The sequence below is a fragment of the Chelonoidis abingdonii genome, chromosome 8 (genome assembly GCF_003597395.2).
Source record: "Chelonoidis abingdonii isolate Lonesome George chromosome 8, CheloAbing_2.0, whole genome shotgun sequence".
Classification (NCBI taxonomy): Eukaryota; Metazoa; Chordata; order Testudines; family Testudinidae; genus Chelonoidis; species Chelonoidis abingdonii.
Genome location: NC_133776.1, coordinates 82,271,940 through 82,286,391, shown reverse-complemented (window position 1 = coordinate 82,286,391; position 14,452 = coordinate 82,271,940). Strand labels below are relative to the sequence as shown.

At 44.3% G+C, this 14,452-nt stretch overlaps 1 protein-coding gene across 1 annotated transcript; it reads left to right on the top strand.

The window, feature by feature from the left end:
• Positions 1 to 2,609: 2,609 nt before the first annotated feature.
• LOC116816568 (G-protein coupled receptor 83-like) lies at positions 2,610 to 13,903 on the top strand. Its single transcript, XM_032765900.2, has 4 exons — positions 2,610 to 3,598; positions 4,845 to 4,970; positions 5,715 to 5,848; positions 13,232 to 13,903. Exons 1-4 carry the CDS (start codon positions 3,209 to 3,211, stop codon positions 13,824 to 13,826), a joined length of 1,245 nt encoding a protein of 414 aa, XP_032621791.1. The 5' UTR covers positions 2,610 to 3,208; the 3' UTR covers positions 13,827 to 13,903.
• The last annotated feature ends 549 nt before the right edge of the window (positions 13,904 to 14,452 follow it).

Here is a 14,452-nt window from a genome sequence, read left to right as displayed (position 1 = left end):
TGTCCTTATGCTGCATTGAAAGGATAGTGTATACAACAAGCAAGAAATATCATCCTCTGGGAACAACACGGAACTTGGGTATTGGGGTATCCCCCAGCACTGGCAGACAACAGTAGAAATACAAGACTATGGGTTTGGTCAATTTGGTGAAAGGGTCAGAAACACTGGGCAATAAATTCCCCTCCCTCAACCTAGCTAGGGGCAACATTTATTGGAAACAACAAAATGGATGAAAAGCTTTAAAATTCTTGCTTTCCACAGGTGTTTATTGATTGTATTTGAGATTTGCAGTCTCTGTGTGGGAGCATATTTCTCCTTAACATTTTTCATTGAGTTCAGTGGGTGGTGAAAGATGCCAGATTGGCAGGCCTGACCAAATCACTTGTTTATCCTCCAAGCAGATATAGCACAGTATAAACTTCCTCCATGAACTGCTCTCACACTTTGCTTCATGGTTGAAATGGAAGGACCACCTGGAAGGGAGAATTATCTATAGAGACTGGCCATGTGAATTCACTCAAATCACCACCCATTATACCTGCATGTCTAACTTCGTATATTGTGGCTGGGGCAGTGGATCATTCAGTGAGTGTACAAATTGCTCACCCTACTGCCTCTTACTAGACAACCTGAAAAAATATAGAGCTATAGTGTGTGTGTGTGTGAGAGAGAGAGAGAATATTGCCCCACCTACAAACCTTTGAGCAGCTCCAAACAGCTTCCACTTTAAAAAAAAAGAAAAATCAACTTGCTAAAGAAGTGTTTCCTTCTTTGCAGGTTACCCTGACACAACACTGGCAATAATTAGGTGACACGTTCAAAGTACATGAGTTGGTCTTTGTACCATTAGAAAGCCAGAAACCTCCCTTGCCCAATGGTTTAAGGCTTAACCCCGGAATCTTGTGATGTGTACAGTCCTTGAAAGTGTGCTATTCAAATGTACTAAAAGCTATTTTAGGAATTTTTCAAAGATTTCCTTTCCCTCTGAGGCCTGTTGAGTTGCACTTACAATAGTGAAGGCATCTGGTTTCACAGGCAGAGGGGTATGCAAAATAACATTGATGCAACTTTTAAGTAGCATGTGTGACGTGTCATTCCATATTCTTTATGAAAATATGCTTATGATAGTGAATATGACATAACTGAGATGTACTTCATGCAAGATGGCTCATGTGAGATATCATTGGAAAGGTTGTGATCTACTGAATGCGATTATCCTATTGGTATTCATGTATCATTTCTGTATCTGAAGTTAAGAGTATTGACTATGAATCTGTATTTCAACTATGCTACTTTGGGTGATGCCCACTGCTAACACTTCAGGTACAACAATAGGAAAGCCAGACAGAGTGGATGGCCCATCAGAGAGGACAATGGACTGTAAAAGAGCTTAGTCTTCCTGTGAACCTGTGGGTCAGCCTGTGGAGAATGGCGACAAGGACCCCACAGAGTCAGGTGGTCTTCTTGTCACTTTCCACTGTAAGGGAAGGGTGGGGGCAAACTAGGAAACAAAGTACTCCCGCCTTATGCAAGTCCTATTTAAGGGTGGAGAGTGAGGTAGCCCAAGGTCATCAGTTCTCCCCTGCTACCCCACCCAAGATGACTGCTGGAAACGACTAAGATTGAATGGGGGAAAGAACTGGGCTCAGGCTGAAAGGGCATTTGGCCTGTGAAGAAGATTATTAGAACCACATTTAGGGTGAGAACTTATATGTAACCAGCTTCTTTAGTGTATTAAGCTTAGTTTACGAGCTCTGTTGTATTTTCTTAGTAATCTGCCTTGTTCTTTCCGCTACCTCTGTAACTACTTAAAATACACCTGTTATAGTTAATACATTTATTTCTGGTTTATAATATAACCCAGTTTATGTAATTTCTAACTGGGGGTGGGGGGGAAGAAGTTGTGTACACCCTCCTCCACATTGAGAGAAAAGGCAAATTTCATATAATTTGGGGTTTGTACTCCAAGGGAGGTGGACATCTGAGTGCTGGAGTAAGTCCTTAAGCTGAGTCTTCCCAGAGCTGATCTGCAGCTGAGCGTAGCCCTGCCTGTGTGTGTGTTAGAAGAGGTTTTAAGAGCCTGGCTCAGTAAGACTGGTTAAAGGGGCCCAGGCTGGCAGAACAAGTAGACTTAGTGGTATCTCAGCACATCAGGTGACTTCCCAAGGGGTCCAACCCGTCACAGCATGGAACACTTTTTGCTCTCTAATGTGTATATATGGCATATGCATAATACATGATGGTGGGATATAGTTAAGTAATTCCCGCTAACAACATCTTTTTGCCATGCCACCCTGTTAATCAGTAGCATACAAAAAATGTATTGCTTTCTGCTAATTGCAGGTCAGTTGCCAGAAATATCTGGATGTGCTCTTAGAGGGGGGCTCAGAAGGTGTTGGGAGCTAAGCTTTTGAGCCTAGAGGAATGTTCAAGTCCTTCTGCGTCTACGTAATAGTTTATTTGTATATGATATCAATAGGCCTCTAGCTAAAAAGGTCATGTACCATCAAACATGAAAAAGTGGAAGCAGAATTCACAGCTATTGTGTGGAAGAGAAAATAGCCTATAATCTTCTTCTGATATAATTCACAGGTTCTGAATATGCTCCGGACAATTATCGTGGTTAGATGAAGATAATAGCTATTTGTGCACTTAAGGACAGTCCTGGAAATGGCTGTGCATTTCATTTCAACAGAAAAGAGTAAGGTGGTCAGAAATAAAGAAATGAGGATAAACACAACAGAATCTCAGAAGGTTGAAAGAACAATAAGTACAGCTGAGAACAAGGAGAGAAGCTGAAGTGGTAGTAGGACAGTGCCAAATACTATCCAAGATTAACATTGACCTGAGAGTTTGTTACAGGTTTACTTCATGTAGTTTTGGAATTTTTTTCACCCTTAGTGGCTAATGCAATTTTTACCACATGAAAGAGTTATGAGCGTCTGCAGTTCCTCACAACTCCTTTCCACGCTGCACATCAGAGTTAAACAAGACCCTACTGCTTTTCTGACTGCACAGAAGAATTTATTATGCCCTGTAGCTGCTCTCTAACTTTACATTTTAAAGGCTGGCTTTACTAATGCTGACTGCATGCCCTCTAGCCTCGTAGAGAAGCAGCTTCTCCAAAGTCAAACAATCACTAACCACACTTCCTGGAGCTGCACCTTAAACTGTGTCTCCTCTTAGCTTAACCCAGTTGGAAACCACAATGACTCGCCCCCTACATCAGTCGCTTCCCTACTTTCCCCAGGTCACAGGAGTTCTGGAGACATTTGACCATAGCTCTTCCTTGGCTAACCTCATGTCAATCTACCAGGCAGCCAACAGGACAGCCTTCAACTGGACAGACAGCCGGATTGTTGAGTGGGAGAAGTTTGCTGAGCTGGCCAAGTATGAACCAGAGTCCCAGAAGCCCACAGTGAAAGCTCTTCTAATCGTAGCATACTCAGTTATCATCATCATATCCCTGTTTGGCAACATGCTGGTCTGCCACGTGGTGATTAAGAACAAGAGGACGCACTCAGCCACCAGTCTCTTCATTGTCAACCTGGCAGTGTCCGATATCATGATCACTCTGCTCAACACTCCTTTCACTTTGGTAAGTGCCACAAGCCTCGCTGCTATGCCTGCTGAAAACAGAGCTAGGCATGGGTTTGGCCATCCAGCAGAGTGCTTCATCTGGTGGCTGCACTCACTCGGTGCATGCTTCTGGGGCTAAGACTTGAATTGGGCAGAGTCATGGCCCATAGACAGCAGCTCTGCCAGGTAAGCAAAAAAGGGGCCTTTCAAAATCCAAAATTAGCTCCAACAACATCACCTCCTTGTCCTTGCCATTGAACCACTAGAGTGCAATAGGGCTTCCATGCAATATGGAGTGAGTGCTTGTATAGACTCCGTCACTGGACTTATTCACGAGTGGGGTGTGATTTACAGGCTCAACCCTTTAGAAGGCTCTAAATGAGATGTGAAGCTCCTAGAAGTTGCTATTTGGCAAAATGTCTGGAATTTCAGTCTTAACCTTTATAAATAAGGCTAAGATTTTGTCAGGGATATTTTTAGTAAAAGTCACGGACAGGTCACAAGCAATAAAGAAAAATTCATGTAAGCCGTGGCCTGTCTGTGACTTTTACTAAAAATATGTGTCAAAATGGAGATCTGCGGGGCAGCTATGGGGCGGCTAGGAGCTCTGAGGGCCCCCACCGCAGGTTGGGTGTTGGAACACTAGGGTTCCCCACCACCAATGGCTGAGAGCTCTAGGGGCGCCCACCACCTATAGCAGCTGGGGGCTGTGGGGTACTCCAGCCACCCACAGCTATGGGGGCCCACAGTGCCTAGGAGCCCAGAGGTTCCCCCGCCACCTGCAAGCTCAGGGGCCCCAACTGCTCACTGTAGCCAAGAGCCTAGGGGTTCCCCTGCTGCAGCCAGAAACTGTGGGGTACCCCTACCACCTGCAGCGGCTTGGAGCTCCAGGGGCCACCAGAGGCGGGGGGGTACCTCTTCGACTCCCGGCCCCTGTGGGTGGTGGGGGACCCTGCAGCTCCCAACCACCTCAGGCTGAAGTCACAGAGATTGCTGGAAGTCACGCATTCCATGACTTCCACAACCTCTGTGTCTAAGTCGTAGCCTTATAAACAATAACCAAGGAGTTTCAATGTCTAAAGTTGACAATAGTTTTCTTGGGCTTCAAAGGAAACCTGCCCCAAGTGACAGAGGGCACCATAAGGCTATGTATGTTCATGAGCTCTCCAGATGCAGTCTCAAGAGCGCCTCTATTTGTTTGGCTCGGGTACATGAACCACTGTGCCCTGCTGATGGTTTTTGCTGATTTGTTACATTCCCTGCAGGTTCGGTTTGTGAACAGCACGTGGGTCTTTGGAAAGGCCATGTGTCATATCAGCCGCTTTGTGCAGTACTGCTCTCTTCATGTCTCCACACTCACCCTGACAGCCATAGCTCTGGACAGACATCAGGTACAGAATCCCCAGACTGGTGTAAGATTCCTTTGGCACAGCTGCTCCAAACCATTGTATCCCCTATCTAACCATGGGCAAGCAAAGTGGAGTCCAGAACTGAAATAAAATGGGGTGTCACAAGAGGGGGCATTGTCAGAGTTGAGAGGGGAGTTTACATAGCATCTGCCTGTGTTATTCTGGCCTACAGCCATTGGTATCAGCCTGTCATTTTTGTGAGCACTACATTAATTACAAAATGTAGAGAGAAAAAAATAGGAACATACAAACAATGTCCCTTCGCTGTAGAAAACTTTCATTGATATCAGGCAATTAGTGATCTTCAGACCCTGAAATTCTCCACAAATAATGTCAAAAAATAAAGAGCTCAGTTCACCTTGTGTGAAAATTCAAAATACCCAAGCCAGGTGTGCTCTGTTGCCTCAGTTACAGCGTGAGGCATTTCTTAATTTGATATATTTAGAATAAACATCCTTTCAATCTTACACAATTGTCACAGCTCGTCATGGTTTAAGGTCTGATGTAATTTCAAGACAAACCAGAGAAAACTGGCTTTGGTACTGTTGTAGAGTTCTACATTTCAGTTTTCTCTAAATCACTCTAATTTGTTAGGCATTTCTCTAAGCATTCAGTGATTTTCTTAGAAGCATCGGAACGTGTGAAGAAATATATCAGTTCCGGGTAACAATGAAGGGACTTTTCTTTCCCGGTGAGATGATGGTCACTGTGAAGTCTCTACTGCAGGTTATTCTGAACCCACTAAAGCAAAGGATGTCATTAACAAGAGGAGTGCTGAGCATTTCTGTTATCTGGCTGATGGCAACCTGTTTCTCCCTGCCCCACGCAATCTATCAGAAGCTTTTCCAGTACAACTACCGGTAAGTTGCTCCTCTGCCCCCATGGCACTTCACACAGTCATTTAGAAGAATCGCTTCCCCCACTACTGAAATGTAGTTACTTCTTCAGGTGGGAAAAGCTGCAGCTGACATAAAGCAGGATAGTTTAGCCCAAGAAGTGACGATCAGTGTGTCCAATTGACAATGCACGGGGAGTTCTATATAGACAGAATGGCCCGGATTCTCAAAGGCATTTAGGCACCTGTCATGGATTTTAATGTTTGTTAGGTGCCTAAATACCTTTGAGGATCTGGGCCAATGTGATTACAAAAATGGAGTTTGGTCAAGACAGCTGGTCCACTGTGAAACTTGGGGCCTTTGGAACTTTAGTGAGCACAAGTGCTCAGGGCCATGGTTTTCTGTCATCGCTAAAAGACTTAGAGGTACTGTGTGGTTTCTCTCAGCACTAGATTCACTCCTGGAAGGCTATTTTAGCTAGAATGCCACTGTTTTCCCCATTCACCTTTTTGTTCATAAACAGGACACCTCCTGCCATCCAACAAACCCTATATTCTTGTGAGGGAAGGTGAAGGAGGCAGGAATCAAACTTTCAAAACCACAGCACACGTCTGATACTTACAGAGGCAAAGCTATACGTGTCTAAGCCACACATAGAGCTATCTAGGGTCACCACATTACACAACAAAGACTTCCCTTGCTGATCAACAGGAGCACACACCTCAGCAAACTGAGCCACAGGAGCTGATTTACTCAATGAGCGAGATCATCTCACTTCAGCATCTTTGGTTTTATTTGTTTGATAAATCTAAACAAGGGGAGCCTCTCTCAACACATTAGGCACCTCTGACAAACACTTAAACCCAATACATCAAAATAGAAGCAGCAGCACCATAACACATGGTAGTGCTTTTAAAGGTGGTCTGGTATTCTGCAGGAAAATAAAACCTCTCTTTTTAATGCCACTTTGCTTTGGTTATTTTGCTGTGAAGAGGAGGTGAAGAGTGCTGTTTGCTTGGCAAACCTGAAGGAGATCAAGTGAAACTTCACATTCAGAGAAGATTCACAGAGTTCCACAAGAAGGTGAAAATTCTGAGCTGGAGTTTGGCATAGCAAAATCCATAAATGTTTCCCTTCAGGCTCCATTTGGAGAAAGGAGGGGAGGGGAGGGGAGGGAAGGGAAGGAGGAGTCCAAAGATAGCTATCTTGCATCCAATTTCAAGATAGTTATCTAGTCTACCATGCGGAAGCCCAGACCCAGCAGTTGTCTCTTCTTAGTTAAGCCTTAAACTACTTCTTCTCCCTTTATATGAGATTTCTTCTGACCCCAGTGCCCACAAAGCAGCATGGATCGGTGCCAGCAAAAGGCATGTAAATCAAACTCAGGGTGATACCTGCAATATAGCCAACACAGATAGGCAGAAGCTATTGAGGACTTATGGCTTTAGGATCCCGACATCAAAACATTGTATCATGGGGGCAGGATGGGGTGATGGATCCAGGGATCATTGTGCTCTGGGGCAGGCCAAGATCATAGGTACTACCTTAGTCCACTATTGACAGCAAGCTTGTGGCACCAGCTAATGAGACTCTCTTCCTAACCAGTAAAGAAAGAAGGTCTCTTTGGGATAGATGCAGCCACATATGATGCATCAAAACAAACCAGGTTTATTTTTTTCCCATGTTCTCATTCAATACTGCTAGTCAGTAAATATCAAGGAGAATCCCACTGGAGCAAGAGAGAATTGGTAGTATCACAGTGAACAATATTGTCCGCTTGAGATTTCAGTCCCAAGGAGAAGAATTTGTAGGCTATAATAATCAACATTAGAAAGATTTTCATCTTGCTTACAGATCCCTCTGACTTATCTGTTCAAAAACCACACAAGATAGCCTTGGCTTTCTTCCTTGGCTCACAGCTACTTCCCTCCTATGAATGGACAGCAAAAGAGAGAGTACCCAATGCTGTTACATCAAAACTATTATATTAAGAATGTTATCTAAAAAAACCTTTAATACAAGTGCCCATTTCGTTTCCTTTGCCTCGCCTCTTAATTTCTCACTCCCTTTTGGGGAGGGAGGAATTCATATTTAAGATGATATATAAAATGAATGTGTAGTATATTGTATTCTCTTTCTTATGTGAGCTTGCATTTTATTTGCCTGGGCAGTATCTTACTGATGTATACAATGTCCTCACTGGTTAGACTACGCAAACAGAATGCTGGATTACCTCAGTGGTTGCACTGCTTTGCAGCTATGTTTAATGTATAGACATGTTGTTTATGAATGAACAAATGCTGCTCAGACTGTTACATTTGCCCCTGTCTCTGCTCATCCATTGACACATTAGACAGCTCAGCGAGGGGAAACATTGCCTTGGGTTGGGACTGGAGTTTTTGATAGTGTAAAGGACTGGTTAGGGAGTATGTGCATCATCGCCCTCTGGATGGCATTGAACGGAATCAGAACTGCACCACTGTGCGTCGCTGACATATACTGCTAACAAGTTCTGGAGATTCTTAAGTGGTAGTGGGCTAGGTTTTTGGAGCAGGATACAAGTTCTGTCAACAGCAAGTTCTAAGTGGCCATAGTGTGCAGCACTGTGGGAACCACTGAGTTCCTTGATGGCCATAGATTTATTAAAATACTGTGGTATGCCTGGTTTTGCTCTCACAACAGTTCTTTCACAAAGGGTCTACAACCTTTTACTATGCATTCCTGCATCCTTCTAGAAATCCCTGGAGATAAGTACCTGGATGATAATACCTGGAGAACTGTGAACTATGAGGATAATCATTCATCTCAGAGTTCGCGTAGTGGCATAACCCCACCTCACACTCCTTTACAATACAATTTGAACCTCTCGATTCCTTCAAGTAATGTTCCCCACTCTTGCTTTCACTAGCAGATTCAGATATTTATCAGGGGAGACATCACGTTGGTTGCTTGCTCTGTGCGCTAACTGCCTGATAAGCCTGGCTATTTATAGTGCTAATTCTGGATGTGCATAACTGTATATGTGCCAACTGCTGGTGAGTGGGTTTGGTGGTACCTGTAAGAAAGGTAGGTCAGAGCACAGATACGGGTCATATGATCAGGGTCTAACTGATCACCAAATGTGGGACTGTGAAGGAATTCTTCCCTGGATCAAATTGGCAGTGACCTTGGGGGGGCGGGGAGGGAGATGCCTTCCTCTGAAGTGTGGCATGCAGTTTGCTTTACAGGATCATCTCTGCCTGTGGCACATAATAATTTAGGCTCCTGAGGGCTGTAATACCTCAGTCTAATTTCATTTGTTAGGTTTAGTGTTTTTCTGCTAGGTGGTATTGGTGATATGCAGGAGATTAGACTAGATCAGTGGTTCTCAAATGGTGGATTGGGACCCAAAGTGGGTCGTGACCCCATTTTAATGATATTAATTGATAATGGCCTGTAATATTCTGAACAAGCCTTACAGAACTAAGATAAACTTTACTGAATTAAGTGAAACCTTCCTGAATTAAAGTTAGCACCTCTGGAGTTCGTTGTATTACAAATGCAAATGTTTACGTGCTGTTGTGAGATTGTATGGAACTTCTTTAGCAGAAGGACAAGATTAATGCAATCTCTGGAAGGTATGAGAAAGCTCAAAGATCTTTTTAGAACAATGTGTTGGAAATGGATTTCCTTAGGAAATACACTGAGGTGAGAGGAATGCAAATTATTCTCCTCCGAAGCCAATCTTTTGAAGATATGGCCTGAAGAGGGAGAGATCCTTTGTATACTTACTAGTTGCCTCTGGAAACTCAAGTTCTAAGACTTCTGAACTGTATAAAAAGGGAACTGAATGTGTTCTGAGTGGACTTGTTGTGAGCTGAAGCTCTGTTGAACTTGTAACAACAAAGACACCCCTAGGGTGGGGTATTAAAAGATGGGCTTGCCAGAGCCCAAGAGAAAGTTAGGATGAACTCTAGTAAGCTTATTAGGTCCTTTTATTTATTTTAATATGTTTTCTCTGTAATGTTTTGTACTGTAAGAATAAAATAGGCTTGCTTAGAAAGAACTGTGTGGTAACATGTCTGTAGCAATTACAGTATTATCCAACTCTGAAGAGAAAGCAAGCAGGTGTCCTATGGTACCTGTCCATGCTGGGAATGACAGAGTGAAGGCAATGGAACTGTCCAGCCTGGGAAAACCCCAGTAAGAAGGGAGAGACATGCTTGTTTCCACTCAAGAGAAACAACACCTGAGGAGCTGGAAGCAGAGAGTGGATGCCCTGGCAGGACCACTGAGGGGGAATCCAAGTGCAGTCATAGGCACTGACTTTGTGGGTGCTCTGGGGCTGGAGCACCCATGGGGAAAAATGGTGGGTGCTGAGCACTCACCGGCAGCCCTCTATCAGGACCTCTCCCTCCCCCCAGCACCTTCTGCCCGCTGGTGGGCTGCACCATTCAGCACCTCCTGCTCCATCCCCGTGCCTTCCGCTCACCACAATCAGCTGTTTTGGGAGGGGGGGAGGAGTGAGAATGCGGCACGCTCGGGGGAGGGGGCAGAACGGGGCAGGAATAGGTGGGTAGGAAAGGGCAGGACGAGGCGGGGTGGGGCTTTGGGGGGAGGGATGGTGTGGGGGCAGAGCCAGGGGTCGAGAACCCCCCACACATTGGAAAGTCGGCACCTGTGAGTGCAGTTGCCCTAAACTGTGACAGTCCTTTCTGGCCTTAAATTCTCTGTCTCAAAGTCTGCTTTCTCCATTTGCATCTACTTCCTTATTACCAAAAGTTTCCAAGTCCTAAAAATCCAAAATCTTTCTAGTTACATACCTGCCATTTGTCAACTCCTCTGAGGATTGCAGTCATCCCACATGCACAGAAGTCAGTTCTGGAGGGTCTTCAATTAATGGCATAATAGTCAGTGCAGGAGGTTGACAACAGGATATTAAAGATATTAATCAAACTGTGGGGAATAAAGTTGTCTGACAGGGATTAAGAAGTCTTCAGTGACTGCAGCTGAGTACAGACGGAGGTAGGAAGAAGACAGGTAGGGAGAGACAAAGCAGAGGGGAGAGAGACAGAAAAAGATGGGTTTAAAACACCCCCAGGAAATAAATGTGTGTGTCACCACCTCCCTTAATAGTTCATCAATTCCAGCTACATGTACTTATTTTTGGTCTATGGAACATTCAGTCCTTTCTGGTGGGGGTCACTGAGAAATTGTTTAAGTTATGTTAATAGATAGTTGCCTATCATAATGGGTCAGGTTAACAGGCAACACCTGTGAGCTTGGGGAAGTGTGGGGAGTCATTGGATGGAGCCCACAGCTTGGGATATTACAGAGACACACTCCTACCTTCTGTTTGTCCCTTTGGGGTCTGTGCTGGGGAGATGAGTAGGAGGGTTGTGTAGTGTTCCTAAGAGTGGTCTGAGGGGGCTTTGTCCTTGCTTTGTCCTTCCTTCAGGGAACTCCCTTTTCTTTGCAGTTACTTGCTTTAAGACAGCTTTTGGTATCTTGTTTATAAAAAATGGGTCATAAGAGTTTCTCTTTGCCTTATTGAGGGGACAGGAGGACCCATCTCGTGCCATGACAAACAAAACTGCCCGTTTCTCAGCAACAGCTTCCAAGAGAAGATTTCAGTTTTCATTAATAGGCCTTGCATGATTCTAAACAAGAAACACTTCAGAAAAAAAACCACACAAACCATGTCATTCACTCTTGACAACAGGAATGTGGGCCTCAATACAAGGGAGAGCACACCATGGTGACAAAAAAGCCCATTAGGATACAAGGACCTGATTTAGTCTAACACTTTTCTGAAATGCTGCTCTCCTTGGTCAGGATGGGAACCTAACATCTTCCACTTCGTGCAAACACTGGAAGGATTGTACTGGAACTGCCCTCCCTTTGTATCATAATGCACCAGACTAATGGCCCATCCAACAATGGCCAATGGTGGATGCTTCAGAGGAAAGTATAAACATCCTAGTGTGCAGTACTATGCTGTGTACTCAGCAAGTAATCAGTTTACACCATAGATCACCATTAGCACTTTTATCTTAGTGTAAAAGTAGATAGTATGAATATTATTATAGTGCATAATAATACTAATTTACATATGTATGATACATATATGGACCTGTATTTTAATTAAGCAGCATGGGCCATACTAATTCTTGGTGTAGCCCCATTAGCCTCTCTGTATCAGTTACCTTTTCTATAAAATGGTGATAATCATGTTTACCCAGCTTTGCTAAGCACTTTGAAAGCGATGGAGAAAGAGGCCTACAGAAGTGTAAAATATTCATAAACAGAATTACAATACAGGGATAGTTATATTCATTTAACACAGAGGGCCTCAGGCTTTTTTGCCGCACCAAAGGAAGGAAATTAAAAAAAAAAAAAGCCGCGATCAGCGGCACTTAGGCGGCAGCTCAGCCACACTGCTTCATTCTTCAGCAGCAATTCGGCAGCGGGTCCTTTGCTCCGAAAGGGACCGAGGGATCCGCCACCGAATTGCCACCGAAGATCGGACGTGCCGTCCCTTTCCATTGGCCGCCCTAAGCACCTGCTTCATTCACTGGTGACAAGGGTTTGATTAATATCTGCTTCGAGATCATTGGCTGGAAAGCCTTAGAGAAGTAGCATTTTGTTACTTTTCTGCAGCTCCACCCAAACATACCACAATCAAAATTGTACAGCACTCCCCTCCACGTGTGTGTGCATACACACAAACACCCACTATAGTTACACTTCTGCATACTGTATATTCAGTTTCATAATCTGTCCTGCACAGTTAGCCTTCACCCCCCAATTATCATTTATTATTTACAGCACCCGTAAATGCAAGATGCTAGACAGACAAAGTCATGTTTTCTGTCCTAAGGAGCTCAAAAGAAGACACAGGTGGCATATACACTCAAATAGGAGGATATGGAGAAAGAGAAGTGTCACAAATACAAGGCGTGGGGTAATAAAGAATGCACACAAACATCTTGCAGTTACACTGTTACGGTATCTATAAGTAGTCACATCTGTAATTTATTTGTTTTTCTAGCGAGGGAAGGGGGGTTGGAAGTGGGGTGACATGAAAGTCAGAAGTGGGAAGGTACTTCTTCCCCTTTGAAGGATATTAATTACTATGAGCCAGGTTCTGCCATCCTTCCATCTGGTAGTATTTTACTTTGGGAGTAGTCACATTGATTGCAGTGAGGCTGCTTGCATATTAAGGTATGGTTCAGTGTACATAATTATAGCAGATTTGGGTCCTATGGAAGCAGTGGTGGTAATACTAGCTCTGTGATATCCACAAGTGCAGCAGACAGGCCATTTATATTGTGGCCTGAAAGTCCCACACTGGTTTGGGAAATGAAGGAATTTGCATGAATGTTTTTGTGGCCACATACTATAAAAAACACTTTTTTGTTTTGAAAGGGAAGCTACTGTCCGGAGTTTGTGTCTTCCTGATTTTCCTGAGCCTGCAGAACTGGTGTGGAAATACTTAGACCTTTCCACCTTCCTCCTCCTCTACCTCTTGCCCCTTCTGATCATCACCATCACCTACACACACCTGGCCAAGAAGCTGTGGCTGCGCAGCGCCATTGGGGACATCACCACACAGCAGTACATCACCCACTACAAGAACAAGAAGAAAAGCATCAAGATGCTGGTGTTGGTTGTGGTGGTCTTTGCTGTCTGCTGGTTCCCACTCAACTGTTATGTAGTGCTCATCTCTAGCCTTGGCATCAAGACCAAAAACTCCCTCTATTTCGCTCTGCACTGGTTTGCCATGAGCAGCACTTGCTATAACCCCTTCATTTACTGCTGGCTGAATGACAGCTTCCGCTCAGAAATCAAGTCCTTACTCAGCATGTGCCAGAAGGTCCCGCAAACACAGGACAATGTGTTGCCCACTGTGATCATGGCTTATCGAGAGGCCTGGATCAAGCAAACCAGGTACAAGCAGAGGCCTTCCTCACAGAGCATTCGCTCCAACACAAATGTGCAGACAGTCAACACAGATTTGTGAATTGGAGAGTCAAGGTGAGTTCAAAAGGTTTGGTGGCAAAGGGCTTTATTTATGATGCATCATTCATGTCAACAAGTTGGGAGGGGAGTTTTAGTGGAGGAGTTAAATATGCCAGGAAATGAGAGATCATGGATATTGTTGATCCAGAGGCATAAAATGAAAAGGGAGATGTGATGGGGTAGCCAGGCCTTCACTGTCCCCTGCTGTGGGTATCACTGGCCTTGCACCCCCTGTCAAGATAAGCCACTCAAGCTCAGATACTTACAAGACTTGATCCTCCAGCAGCTGGAAGGGTCAGGCAATGGCCAATCAGGAGCCACCAGGTGAGTTACAAAGGCTTCCCTGCTTTGTCTAGGGGAGAGTATGTGGTGAAATGAGGACAAGAGAGGAGCTTTTTTGTCTGACTCAAGGCTAAACAAGCCCAGTTTTTTCAGTCTTTCCTCTTGTATAATTTTTGTTGCTCTCCTCTGGACTCTCTTCAGTATGTTCACATCTTTCTTAAAGTGTGGCTCCCAGAATTGGACACAGTACTGTAGCTGAGGCCCTCACCAGGACTGAGTGGAGTGGGACAATTACCTCCTGTGTCTTAATTACAATATTCCTGTTTACACACGCCAGAATGATAT